Source organism: Salmo salar, chromosome 07, assembly GCF_965601325.2.
Source record: "Salmo salar chromosome 07, fSalSal1, whole genome shotgun sequence".
Classification (NCBI taxonomy): domain Eukaryota; kingdom Metazoa; phylum Chordata; class Actinopteri; order Salmoniformes; family Salmonidae; genus Salmo; species Salmo salar.
In genome coordinates, this window is record NC_138297.1 from 70550330 (window position 1) to 70564908 (window position 14579).

Here is a 14579-nt window from a genome sequence, read left to right on the forward strand (position 1 = left end):
GTCCTGTCGATGTGAATAGGGACGTGCTCTGCTGTTTCCTGAAGTCCATGATCAGCTTCTTCGTTTTGTTGACGTTATTTTCCTGCACCTCCTCCCTGTAGGTGAGTCTCATCATTGTTGGTAATGAGGCCTACTACTGTAGTGTCATCTGCAAAATTGAGTCGGAGGTGTACGTGGCCACGCAGTCATGGGTGAACAGGGAGTACAGGAGGGAGCTGAGCACGCACCCCAGTGTTTTCGGATCTGCGAAGTGGAGGCGTTGTTTCCTACCTTCACCACCTGGGTGCGGCCCAGGTGGTGAAGACCAACCATAGTTCCTTCCTGATAAATGACCTGACTATTACCTGGGTATGACAGACCAACCATGGTTCCTTCCTGGTAAATGACCTGACTATTACCTGGGTATGACAGACCAACCATGGTTCCTTCCTGGTAAATGACCTGACTATTACCTGGGTATGTCAGACCAACCATGGTTCCTTCCTGGTAAATGACCTGACTATTACCTGGGTATGTCAGACCAACCATGGTTCCTTCCTGGTAAATGACCTGACTATTACCTGGGTATGACAGACCAACCATGGTTCCTTCCTGATAAATGACCTGACTATTACCTGGGTATGACAGACCAACCATGGTTCCTTCCTGGTAAATGACCTGACTATTACCTGGGTATGTCAGACCAACCATGGTTCCTTCCTGGTAAATGACCTGACTATTACCTGGGTATGACAGACCAACCATGGTTCCTTCCTGGTAAATGACCTGACTATTACCTGGGTATGACAGACCAACCATGGTTCCTTCCTGGTAAATGACCTGACTGTTACCTGGGTATGTCAGACCAACCATGGTTCCTTCCTGGTAAATGACCTGACTATTACCTGGGTATGACAGACCAACCATGGTTCCTTCCTGATAAATGACCTGACTATTACCTGGGTATGACAGACCAAACATGGTTCCTTCCTGGTAAATGACCTGACTATTACCTGGGTATGACAGACCAACCATGGTTCCTTCCTGGTAAATGACCTGACTATTACCTGGGTATGACAGACCAACCATGGTTCCTTCCTGGTAAATGACCTGACTATTACCTGGGTATGTCAGACCAAACATGGTTCCTTCCTGATAAATGACCTGACTATTACCTGGGTATGACAGACCAACCATGGTTCCTTCCTGGTAAATGACCTGACTATTACCTGGGTATGACAGACCAACCATGGTTCCTTCCTGATAAATGACCTGACTATTACCTGGGTATGTCAGACCAACCATGGTTCCTTCCTGGTAAATGACCTGACTATTACCTGGGTATGTCAGACCAACCATGGTTCCTTCCTGATAAATGACCTGACTACCTGGGTATGTCAGACCAACCATGGTTCCTTCCTGGTAAATGACCTGACTGTTACCTGGGTATGACAGACCAACCATGGCTCCTTCCTGGTAAATGACCTGACTATTACCTGGGTATGACAGACCAACCATGGCTCCTTCCTGGTAAATGACCTATTACCTGGGTATGACAGACCAACCATGGTTCCTTCCTGGTAAATGACCTATTACCTGGGTATGACAGACCAACCATGGTTCTTGGTCAAAAGTAATGCCATCAGAAGGTATTCATACCTCTTGACTTATTGCACATTTTGTTGCATTGCAGCCTGAATACAAAGTCAATTACATTTATTTTGTTTCTCACACATCTACTCCATAATGACAAAATCAAAACATGTTTTAAGACATTTTTGCAGATTTATTGAAAATGAAATAAAAAAATATCAAATTTACATAAGTATTCACACCTCTGAGTAAATACATGTTGAAATCAGCGATTACAGCTGTGAGTCTTACTGGGTAAGTCTCTAAGAGCTTTGCACACCTGGATTGTACAACATTTAAACATTTTCAAGCTCTGTCAAGATGGTTGTTGATCATTGCAAGATAGCCATTTTCAAGTCTTGCCGGAGATTTCCAAGACGATTTAAGTAAAAAATGTAACTAGGCAACTCAGGAACATTCAATGTCATCTTGGTAAGCAACTCCAGTGTATATTTGGCCTTGTGTTGTAGGTTACTGTCCTGCTGAAAGGTGCATGCATCTCCCAGTGTCTGGTGGAAAGCAGACTGATCCAGGCTTTCCTCTAAGATGACATTTTTATCCCAAAAAACTCCCTAGTCCGTGCCGATGACAAGCATACCCATAACATGATGCAGCCACCACCATGCTTAAAAATATGAAGAGTGGTACTCATTGATGTGTTGGATTTGCCCTAAACATAACACTTTGTGTTCAAGACAAAGTTCATTTCTTTGCCACATTTTTTGCAGTTTTACTTTAGCGGCATATTGCAAACAAGAAGCATGTTTTGGAATAGTTCTTATTCTTTACAGGCTTTCTTCTTTTCCCTCTGTCATTAGGTCGGTATTGTGGAGTAACTACAATGTTGTTGATCCATCCTCAGTTTTCTCCTATCACAGCAATTAAACTCTGTAACTGTTTTAAAGTCACCATTGGCCTCATAGTGAAATCCCTGAGCTGTTTCCTTCCTCTTCGGCAACTGAGTTAAGTAGGACGCCTGTATCTTTGTAGTGACTGGGTGTATTGATACTCCATCCAATGTGTAATTAATAACGTCACCATGCTCAAAGGGTTATTCAATGTCTGCTTTCATTTATTTCTACCCATCTACCAATAGGTGCCCTTCTTTGTGAGTTATTGGAAAACCTCCCAGGTCTTCGTGGTTGAATGTGTTTGAAATTCACTGCTCGACTGAGGAACCTTACAGATAATTGTATGTGTGGGGTACAGAGATGAGGTAGTCATTTAAAAATCATGTTAAACACTATTATTGTACACAGAGTGAGTCCATGCAACTTATTATGTGTCTTGTTAAGCACATTTTTACTCCTGAACTAATTTAGCCTTGCCATAACAAAGGGTTTGAATACTTATTTACTCAAGACGTTTCGATTTTTAATTTGTATAAAATCTAATTCTACAATGACATTATGGGGTATTGTGTGTTGGGACAGTGACACAAAAAATCAATTTAATCAATGTTAAACTCACGCTGCAAGACAACAAAATGTGGAAAAAGTCAAGGGGTGTGAATATCTTCTGAAGGCTCTGTTAAAGGACTAGGGTGCTATTTGGGAAGCAGTCAATCATATGTTGATTAAATGAAACACGTCCATCACCTATGGAACAAAATTATTGCAGTGAATTACCACAAACGTATTCTATGTACATGAAGTCAATGAGATAGCTAATGGATACTGATTGTTCCAACATTTATTTAATATTTCCTCTCAACAGTGTTGTATCCAAACACACAGTGTATCTCTTATACAAACCTATACAACATGTTTCAATTGCATCAATGTTGATTCTTAGTAGTAGTAGTAGTGCATAATTCACTTTCCAACAGGGATAGTGTATCAAGAAATATATGAACAATGCAGAATCGATACTACAGTACAAAGATAAAATACAATAAAAAAGTAGTTCTCCATATAAAAAACTAAATCATTTAAAATAAATACAAAACTAGTTCTTTACACTTTATTCAATACATTATTACAAAACATCTGAACTAAAATCATACAAATAGGGAGGGTATCCCAGACCCAGCCTAGACACTCTGGATATATAAACCCAGACCCAGCCTAGACACTCTGGATATATAAACCCAGACCCAGCCTAGACACTCTGGATATATAAACCCAGACCCAGCCTAGACACTCTGGATATATAAACCCAGACCCAGCCTAGACACTCTGGATATATAAACCCAGACCCAGCCTAGACACTCTGGATATATAAACCCAGACCCAGCCTAGACACTCTGGATATATAAACCCAGCCTAGACACTCTGGATATATAAACCCAGACCCAGCCTAGACACTCTGGATATATAAACCCAGACCCAACCTAGACACTCTGGATATATAAACCCAGACCCAACCTAGACACTCTGGATATATAAACCCAGCCTAGACACTCTGGATATATAAACCCAGACCCAGCCTAGACACTCTGGATATATAAACCCAGACCCAGCCTAGACACTCTGGATATATAAACCCAGACCCAACCTAGACACTCTGGATATATAAACCCAGATCCAACCTAGACACTCTGGATATATAAACCCAGACCCAGCCTAGACACTCTGGATATATAAACCCAGACCCAGCCTAGACACTCTGGATATATAAACCCAGATCCAGCCTAGACACTCTGGATATATAAACCCAGACCCAGCCTAGACACTCTGGATATATAAACCCAGACCCAGCCTAGACACTCTGGATATATAAACCCAGCCTAGACACTCTGGATATATAAACCCAGACCCAGCCTAGACACTCTGGATATATAAACCCAGCCTAGACACTCTGGATATATAAACCCAGACCCAGCCTAGACACTCTGGATATATAAACCCAGACCCAGCCTAGACACTCTGGATATATAAACCCAGATCCAGCCTAGACACTCTGGATATATAAACCCAGACCCAGCCTAGACACTCTGGATATATAAACCCAGACTAGACACTCTGGATATATAAACCCAGATTCAGACTAGACACTCTGGATATATAAACCCAGATCCAGCCTAGACACTCTGGATATATAAACCCAGACCCAGCCTAGACACTCTGGATATATAAACCCAGATTCAGCCTAGACACTCTGGATATATAAACCCAGATTCAGCCTAGACACTCTGGATATATAAACCCAGATTCAGCCTAGACACTCTGGATATATAAACCCAGATTCAGCCTAGACACTCTGGTCATATAAACTCAGATTCACCCTAGTAGTCTGGACACTGGTCATATAAACCCAGATTGAGTCTAGTAGTCTGGACACTGGTCACATAAACCCAGATTCACCCTAGTAGTCTGGACACTGGTCATATAAACCCAGATTGAGTCTAGTAGTCTGGACACAGGTCACATAAACCCAGATTCACCCTAGTAGTCTGGACACAGGTCACATAAACCCAGATTCACCCTAGTAGTCTGGACACTGGTCATATAAACCCAGATTGAGTCTAGTAGTCTGGACACAGGTCACATAAACCCAGATTCACCCTAGTAGTCTGGACACAGGTCACATAAACCCAGATTCACCCTAGTAGTCTGGACACTGGTCACATAAACCCAGATTCACCCTAGTAGTCTGGACACTGGTCACATAAACCCAGATTCACCCTAGTAGTCTGGACACTGGTCACATAAACCCAGATTCACCCTAGTAGTCTGGACACTGGTCACATAAACCCAGATTCACCCTAGTAGTCTGGACACTGGTCACATAAACCCAGATTGAGTCTAGTAGTCTGGACACTAGTCACATAAACCCAGATTCACCCTAGTAGTCTGGACACTGGTCACATAAACCCAGATTCACCCTAGTAGTCTGGACACTGGTCATATAAACCCAGATTGAGTCTAGTAGTCTGGACACTAGTCACATAAACCCAGATTCACCCTAGTAGTCTGGACACTGGTCACATAAACCCAGATTCACCCTAGTAGTCTGGACACTGGTCACATAAACCCAGATTCACCCTAGTAGTCTGGACACTGGTCACATAAACCCATAACAATTGATTGTCTTCCTATCTGCAGTGGTTGGGCTATAGGCTGTGAAGCTAATGTCACTGTTGACATCACACCCTGTCCCCAATATATTCCTCTCAAGGGTCTGGCCCAAGGTAGTGCACTACATACAGAATAGGGTACTATTAGGGGGAGGACAGTGTGGTCCAGTGTAGTGTGCTGTCATCACACCTATCCGCTAGAGCAGTACACTATATATTTTTTATTTGACCATTTTACCGGTTTAGGACATAGTGTGTGTCAGTGGTGTTCTCTTCCCCCAAAAGTCATCCTTCCTCCTCTTAACAGTAGTGCACTACATAGGGAATAGGGTGCCATTTGGGATGTATTGTGAGGGGGGTCAGCGCGTCCTGTTATCTCTTCCCCCAGAAGTGGTCCTTCCTCCTCTGGGCTCGGTCCAGGACCTGGGAGGCCATGGAGCAGGACGCTGCTGACCTGGATGAGATCTGGGACATCCTGTCATCTGGAGGGTCACCAAGGGTCAAGGGTCAGAGGTTAGTCAGGTCAGGGACAGAGTGATCAGCTGACTCCCAAAGATTTCCAACCTCAGCTATCCTTTATGTTTTATGTCATGGAGATATTGAAGCAAATGTCTCATTTTATTTCGTGTAAGAGGGGGTGTCACTTCCCTTGTATCAAGACTTTAACACTGAAATTACCCCCAAGACTTCCTTTAACACTGAAATGACCCCTAAGCCTGCCTTTAACACTGAAATGACCCCTAAGCCTGTCTTTAACACTGAAATTACCCCTAAGCCTGACTTTAACACTGAAATTACCCCTAAGCCTGACTTTAACACTGAAGACCAACATCAGTCTAGTTAGTCTACTTGTGATAAACTGAGCTTTAACTTATCCAGAAGTCCAGGACACCAGAGGGGTATACTACAAAACAGGATGAAGGAGTTAGCCAGATAACAAAATAAAATATATATTTCTAAGCCTGAAATGGGCATGTCTAATTGATTCAACAACCAAAAACACATATCTAAGTTTAGGTTTCTTAATGAACCAGAAAATGTACATATTATCAGACTAATGTGAAGAAGCTTGTTCTTGCTACATTACCTTCATCATCAGACTAATGTGAAGAAGCTTGTTGCTGTTACATTACCTTCCTCATCAGACTAATGTGAAGAAGCTTGTTGCTGTTACATTACCTTCATCATCAGACTAATGTGAAGAAGCTTGTTGCTGCTACATTACCTTCCTCATCAGACTAATGTGAAGAAGCTTGTTGCTGTTACATTACCTTCATCATCAGACTAATGTGAAGAAGCTTGTTGCTGTTACATTACCTTCATCATCAGACTAATTTGAAGAAGCTTGTTGCTGTTACATTACCTTCCTCATCAGACTAATGTGAAGAAGCTTGTTGCTGTTACATTACCTTCATCATCAGACTAATGTGAAGTAGCTTGTTGCTGCTACATTACCTTCATCATCAGACTAATGTGAAGAAGCTTGTTGCTGCTACATTACCTTCATCATCAGACTAATGTGAAGAAGCTTGTTGCTGTTACATTACCTTCCTCATCAGACTAATGTGAAGAAGCTTGTTGCTGTTACATTACCTTCATCATCAGTTCCACAGCCACCACCAGGACACAGCAGCAGCTCAGACGTCCTCAGGCCTAAATTACCTGGAGTAGAGAAGACAATGGACACCTGTTCTGTTAGTTGTTGTTGTTTAGGGGTTACGTGTAAATGCCTAGATAACAGTACATTTTAGCGTTCCATGTTATTACACATGATGCACAATACTGCTGCAGTTATAGTCTGTTGTCTTCCAATCAACTCCATAGTAGTTTCTATCTCAGGTGTTTCTTACCCCAGGTGTTTCTACCTCCAGGTGTTTCTTACCCCAGGTGTTTCTACCTCCAGGTGTTTCTTACCCCAGGTGTTTCTACCTCCAGGTGTTTCTTACCCCAGGTGTTTCTACCTCAGGTGTTCCTACCCCTGGTGTTTCTTACCCCTGGTGTGTCTTACCCCAGGTGTTTCTATCTCAGGTGTTTCTTACCCCAGGTGTTTCTACCTCAGGTGTTTCTACCCCTGGTGTTTCTTACCCCTGGTGTGTCTTACCCCAGGTGTTTCTACCTCAGGTGTTTCTACACCAGGTGTTTCTACCCCAGGTGTTTCTACCTCAGGTGTTTCTACCCCAGGTGTTTCTACCCCAGGGTGTTTCTTACCCCAGGTGTTTCTTACCCCAGGTGTTTCTTACCCCTGGTGTTTCTACCTCAGGTGTTTCTAACCCCTGGTGTTTCTACCCCTGGTGTTTCTATCTCAGGTGTTTCTACCCCTGGTGTTTCTACCTCAGGTGTTTCTACCCCTGGTGTTTCTACCTCAGGTGTTTCTACCTCAGGTGTTTCTACCCCTGGTGTTTCTACCTCAGGTGTTTCTACCTCAGGTGTTTCTTACCCCAGGTGTTTCTTACCCCTGGTGTTTCTACCTCAGGTGTTTCTAACCCCAGGTGTTTCTACCCCAGGTGTTTCTTACCCCAGGTGTTTCTACCTCCAGGTGTTTCTTACCCCAGGTGTTTCTACCTCAGGTGTTCCTACCCCTGGTGTTTCTTACCCCTGGTGTGTCTTACCCCAGGTGTTTCTACCTCAGGTGTTTCTACACCAGGTGTTTCTACCCCAGGTGTTTCTACCTCAGGTGTTTCTACCCCAGGTGTTTCTACCCCAGGGTGTTTCTTACCCCAGGTGTTTCTTACCCCAGGTGTTTCTTACCCCTGGTGTTTCTACCTCAGGTGTTTCTAACCCCTGGTGTTTCTACCCCTGGTGTTTCTATCTCAGGTGTTTCTACCCCTGGTGTTTCTACCTCAGGTGTTACTACCCCTGGTGTTTCTACCTCAGGTGTTTCTACCTCAGGTGTTTCTACCCCTGGTGTTTCTACCTCAGGTGTTTCTACCTCAGGTGTTTCTTACCCCAGGTGTTTCTTACCCCTGGTGTTTCTACCTCAGGTGTTTCTAACCCCTGGTGTTTCTACCCCTGGTGTTTCTATCTCAGGTGTTTCTACCCCTGGTGTTTCTACCTCAGGTGTTTCTACCCCTGGTGTTTCTACCTCAGGTGTTTCTACCTCAGGTGTTTCTACCCCTGGTGTTTCTACCCCTGGTGTTTCTACCTCGGGTGTTTCAACCCCGGGTGTTTCTACCCCGGGTGTTTCTACCCCGGGTGTTTCTACCTCGGGTGTTTCTACCTCAGGTGTTTCTACCTCAGGTGTTTCTACCCCTGGTGTTTCTACCTCAGGTGTTTCTACCTCAGGTGTTTCTACCCCTGGTGTTTCTACCCCTGGTGTTTCTACCTCAGGTGTTTCTACCTCAGGTGTTTCTACCTCAGGTGTTTCTACCCCTGGTGTTTCTACCTCAGGTGTTTCTACCTCAGGTGTTTCTACCTTAGGTGTTTCTACCCCTGGTGTTCTACCTCAGGTGTTTCTACCTCAGGTGTTCCTACCCCTGGTGTTTCTATCTCAGGTGTTTCTAACCCCTGGTGTTTCTACCCCTGGTGTTTCTATCTCAGGTGTTTCTACCCCTGGTGTTTCTACCTCAGGTGTTTCTACCCCGGGTGTTTCTACCTCAGGTGTTTCTACCCCTGGTGTTCTACCTCAGGTGTTTCTACCTCGGGTGTTTCTACCCCGGGTGTTTCTACCCCGGGTGTTTCTACCCCAGGTGTTTCTACCCCAGGTGTTTCTACCCCAGGTGTTTCTACCTCAGGTGTTTCTACCCCGGGTGTTTCTACCCCAGGTGTTTCTACCCCAGGTGTTTCTACCCCAGGTGTTTCTACCTCAGGTGTTTCCACCACAGGTGTTTCTACCCCAGGTGTTTCTACCTCAGGTGTAGGCCTATTATTCTGAAAATAAACTAAATGGGGGTGTGGAAGGGGGGGTTCTGGAGTGGAGTCGGGAATGGAGGGAGACGTGAGGAAGAGAAAGAGGTGAAGGACTCTGGGAGAGAGAATGGGAATTCCCCCAGTTGTGATACTCTGGCATCGACTTCTGTATCTTTTGTCCTGAGGAGAAAGAAGCAGCTAGGAACTACAACCCTAGACAATATCTGGGCTGGCGGGAAGGAATGAGGAGCGGACTACATCTCTGTTTCCTGCTCACGTCCAGGTTATGCTATTCAACAGGTAGCCTGGTGGCAGATCTGTTGGTGAGACAGCAACAGATCTGGGTATATGCTACTTACATAACCTACCCTGGAAGTGACAACTTGACAGGACAGTACAAACAGATCTGGGACCAGGTTTTGTCATGCAACAGTAGAATATGCTGAGAAAAGCCACAAACTGTAAAGATGTCTCAGCAGTAGAGAGAGAGAGAGAGAGAGAGAGAGACCCCACCCCACAGGGACTCAGTCAAACAGACTGACCTATATACTGTAGAGATGACGGAAACCTGACACACACACCTCCCATTAACAGTAAATTACGCTCGTTGTCACATTTATATGATCATTTAAGTCTCCTAAACTGTCTTTGATGAGGCAACGCAGTGTTTTGATTGGCCCATAACTATAGGATGATGATGTGATGGGACAACGTTACACAGTTTGAACTAAAGTTGCAGATACAGCATCCCAAATGCCAGTAATGTAAAAGTGGTTTGATCAGTCAAAAACCAAGGAAATGTATATTTTCAGTTCAACTGCTGACGCTGTTTGTAGACAGATAGTATCACACTACTACAGTAGGTACCAGGACAGTTACCATTATGACAGATAGTATCACACTACTACAGTAGGTACCAGTAGGTACCAGGACAGTTACCATTATGACAGATAGTATCACACTACTACAGTAGGTACCAGTAGGTACCAGGACAGTTACCATTATGACAGATAGTATCACACTACTACAGTAGGTACCAGGACAGTTACCATTATGACAGATAGTATCACACTACTACAGTAGGTACCAGGACAGTTACCATTATGACAGATAGTATCACACTACTACAGTAGGTACCAGTAGGTACCAGGACAGTTACCATTATGACAGATAGTATCACACTACTACAGTAGGTACCAGGACAGTTACCATTATGACAGATAGTATCACACTACTACAGTAGGTACCAGTAGGTACCAGGACAGTTACCATTATGACAGATAGTATCACACTACTACAGTAGGTACCAGTAGGTACCAGGACAGTTACCATTATGACAGATAGTATCACACTACTACAGTAGGTACCAGGACAGTTACCATTATGACAGATAGTATCACACTACTACAGTAGGTACCAGTAGGTACCAGGACAGTTACCATTATGACAGATAGTATCACACTACTACAGTAGGTACCAGGACAGTTACCATTATGACAGATAGTATCACACTACTACAGTAGGTACCAGTAGGTACCAGGACAGTTACCATTATGACAGATAGTATCACACTACTACAGTAGGTACCAGTAGGTACCAGGACAGTTACCATTATGACAGATAGTATCACACTACTACAGTACGTACCAGGACAGTTACCATTATGACAGATAGTATCACACTACTACAGTAGGTACCAGTAGGTACCAGGACAGTTACCATTATGACAGATAGTATCACACTACTACAGTAGGTACCAGTAGGTACCAGGACAGTTACCATTATGACAGATAGTATCACACTACTACAGTAGGTACCAGGACAGTTACCATTATGACAGATAGTATCACACTACTACAGTAGGTACCAGTAGGTACCAGGACAGTTACCATTATGACAGATAGTATCACACTACTACAGTAGGTACCAGGACAGTTACCATTATGACAGATAGTATCACACTACTACAGTAGGTACCAGTAGGTACCAGGACAGTTACCATTATGACAGATAGTATCACACTACTACAGTAGGTACCAGTAGGTACCAGGACAGTTACCATTATGACAGATAGTATCACACTACTACAGTAGGTACCAGGACAGTTACCATTATGACAGATAGTATCACACTACTACAGTAGGTACCAGGACAGTTACCATTATGACAGATAGTATCACACTACTACAGTAGGTACCAGTAGGTACCAGGACAGTTACCATTATGACAGATAGTATCACACTACTACAGTAGGTACCAGGACAGTTACCATTATGACAGATAGTATCACACTACTACAGTAGGTACCAGTAGGTACCAGGACAGTTACCATTATGACAGATAGTATCACACTACTACAGTAGGTACCAGTAGGTACCAGGACAGTTACCATTATGACAGATAGTATCACACTACTACAGTACGTACCAGGACAGTTACCATTATGACAGATAGTATCACACTACTACAGTAGGTACCAGTAGGTACCAGGACAGTTACCATTATGACAGATAGTATCACACTACTACAGTAGGTACCAGTAGGTACCAGGACAGTTACCATTATGACAGATAGTATCACACTACTACAGTACGTACCAGGACAGTTACCATTATGACAGATAGTATCACACTACTACAGTAGGTACCAGTAGGTACCAGGACAGTTACCATTATGACAGATAGTATCACACTACTACAGTAGGTACCAGTAGGTACCAGGACAGTTACCATTATGACAGATAGTATCACACTACTACAGTAGGTACCAGGACAGTTACCATTATGACAGATAGTATCACACTACTACAGTAGGTACCAGTAGGTACCAGGACAGTTACCATTATGACAGATAGTATCACACTACTACAGTAGGTACCAGGACAGTTACCATTATGACAGATAGTATCACACTACTACAGTAGGTACCAGTAGGTACCAGGACAGTTACCATTATGACAGATAGTATCACACTACTACAGTAGGTACCAGTAGGTACCAGGACAGTTACCATTATGACAGATAGTATCACACTACTACAGTAGGTACCAGTAGGTACCAGGACAGTTACCATTATGACAGATAGTATCACACTACTACAGTAGGTACCAGTAGGTACCAGGACCGGTACCATTATGACAGATAGTATCACACTACTACAGTAGGTACCAGGACAGTTACCATTATGACAGATAGTATCACACTACTACAGTAGGTACCAGTAGGTACCAGGACAGTTACCATTATGACAGATAGTATCACACTACTACAGTAGGTACCAGTAGGTACCAGGACAGTTACCATTATGACAGATAGTATCACACTACTACAGTAGGTACCAGGACAGTTACCATTATGACAGATAGTATCACACTACTACAGTAGGTACCAGTAGGTACCAGGACAGTTACCATTATGACAGATAGTATCACACTACTACAGTAGGTACCAGGACCGTTACCATTATGACAGATAGTATCACACTACTACAGTAGGTACCAGTAGGTACCAGGACAGTTACCATTATGACAGATAGTATCACACTACTACAGTAGGTACCAGTAGGTACCAGGACAGTTACCATTATGACAGATAGTATCACACTACTACAGTAGGTACCAGGACAGTTACCATTATGACAGATAGTATCACACTACTACAGTAGGTACCAGTAGGTACCAGGACAGTTACCATTATGACAGATAGTATCACACTACTACAGTAGGTACCAGTAGGTACCAGGACAGTTACCATTATGACAGATAGTATCACACTACTACAGTAGGTACCAGTAGGTACCAGGACCGGTACCATTATGACAGATAGTATCACACTACTACAGTAGGTACCAGTAGGTACCAGGACCGGTACCATTATGACAGATAGTATCACACTACTACAGTAGGTACCAGGACAGTTACCATTATGACAGATAGTATCACACTACTACAGTAGGTACCAGTAGGTACCAGGACAGTTACCATTATGACAGATAGTATCACACTACTACAGTAGGTACCAGTAGGTACCAGGACAGTTACCATTATGACAGATAGTATCACACTACTACAGTAGGTACCAGGACAGTTACCATTATGACAGATAGTATCACACTACTACAGTAGGTACCAGTAGGTACCAGGACAGTTACCATTATGACAGATAGTATCACACTACTACAGTAGGTACCAGGACCGTTACCATTATGACAGATAGTATCACACTACTACAGTAGGTACCAGTAGGTACCAGGACAGTTACCATTATGACAGATAGTATCACACTACTACAGTAGGTACCAGTAGGTACCAGGACAGTTACCATTATGACAGATAGTATCACACTACTACAGTAGGTACCAGTAGGTACCAGGACAGTTACCATTATGACAGATAGTATCACACTACTACAGTAGGTACCAGTAGGTACCAGGACATTTACCATTATGACAGATAGTATCACACTACTACAGTAGGTACCAGGACAGTTACCATTATGACAGATAGTATCACACTACTACAGTAGGTACCAGTAGGTACCAGGACAGTTACCATTATGACAGATAGTATCACACTACTACAGTAGGTACCAGTAGGTACCAGGACAGTTACCATTATGACAGATAGTATCACACTACTACAGTAGGTACCAGTAGGTACCAGGACAGTTACCATTATGACAGATAGTATCACACTACTACAGTAGGTACCAGGACAGTTACCATTATGACAGATAGTATCACACTACTACAGTAGGTACCAGTAGGTACCAGGACAGTTACCATTATGACAGATAGTATCACACTACTACAGTAGGTACCAGTAGGTACCAGGACCGGTACCGTTGTGTTGGAACTCTGGGTCTCTGAGCGTCCCCTGGATGCGGTTAACAGGTGGAGGGACGGCGGCGTTGGGTCGTCCGCTGGTGGTGCGTTTACGGGAGGGTTTGGCCTCCGGTGGAGGATCAGGGGGGTTCTCTGGAGAGGTCTCCCCAGACCAGGAGTCCTCTCTCAGGGGGAGGGGGTCCACAGTGGTCACCCCTGCTGCTGGAGAGGACCGGGGCTGGTTCCGCTCCTCATTCTGATCGAGACACAACATCAGATTCAC

General features: G+C 43.7%; 1 protein-coding gene across 4 annotated transcripts in view; it reads right to left on the bottom strand.

Moving 5' to 3' along the window:
* Positions 1 to 3285: 3285 nt before the first annotated feature.
* The window catches only part of LOC123732983 (nuclear protein MDM1), a 40371-nt gene continuing 29077 nt past the window's right edge, over positions 3286 to 14579 (bottom strand). For all 4 annotated transcript variants that reach the window (XM_082978016.1, XM_082978018.1, XM_082978017.1 and 1 more), the window contains 3 exons: positions 14315 to 14552; positions 7223 to 7291; positions 3286 to 6111 (listed from right to left, as the gene is read on the bottom strand). In XM_082978016.1, the coding sequence (XP_082834142.1) occupies positions 6002 to 6111; positions 7223 to 7291; positions 14315 to 14552 (417 nt within the window). In that variant the 3' untranslated portion in view covers positions 3286 to 6001. The remainder of the gene's footprint in view (positions 6112 to 7222; positions 7292 to 14314; positions 14553 to 14579) is intronic.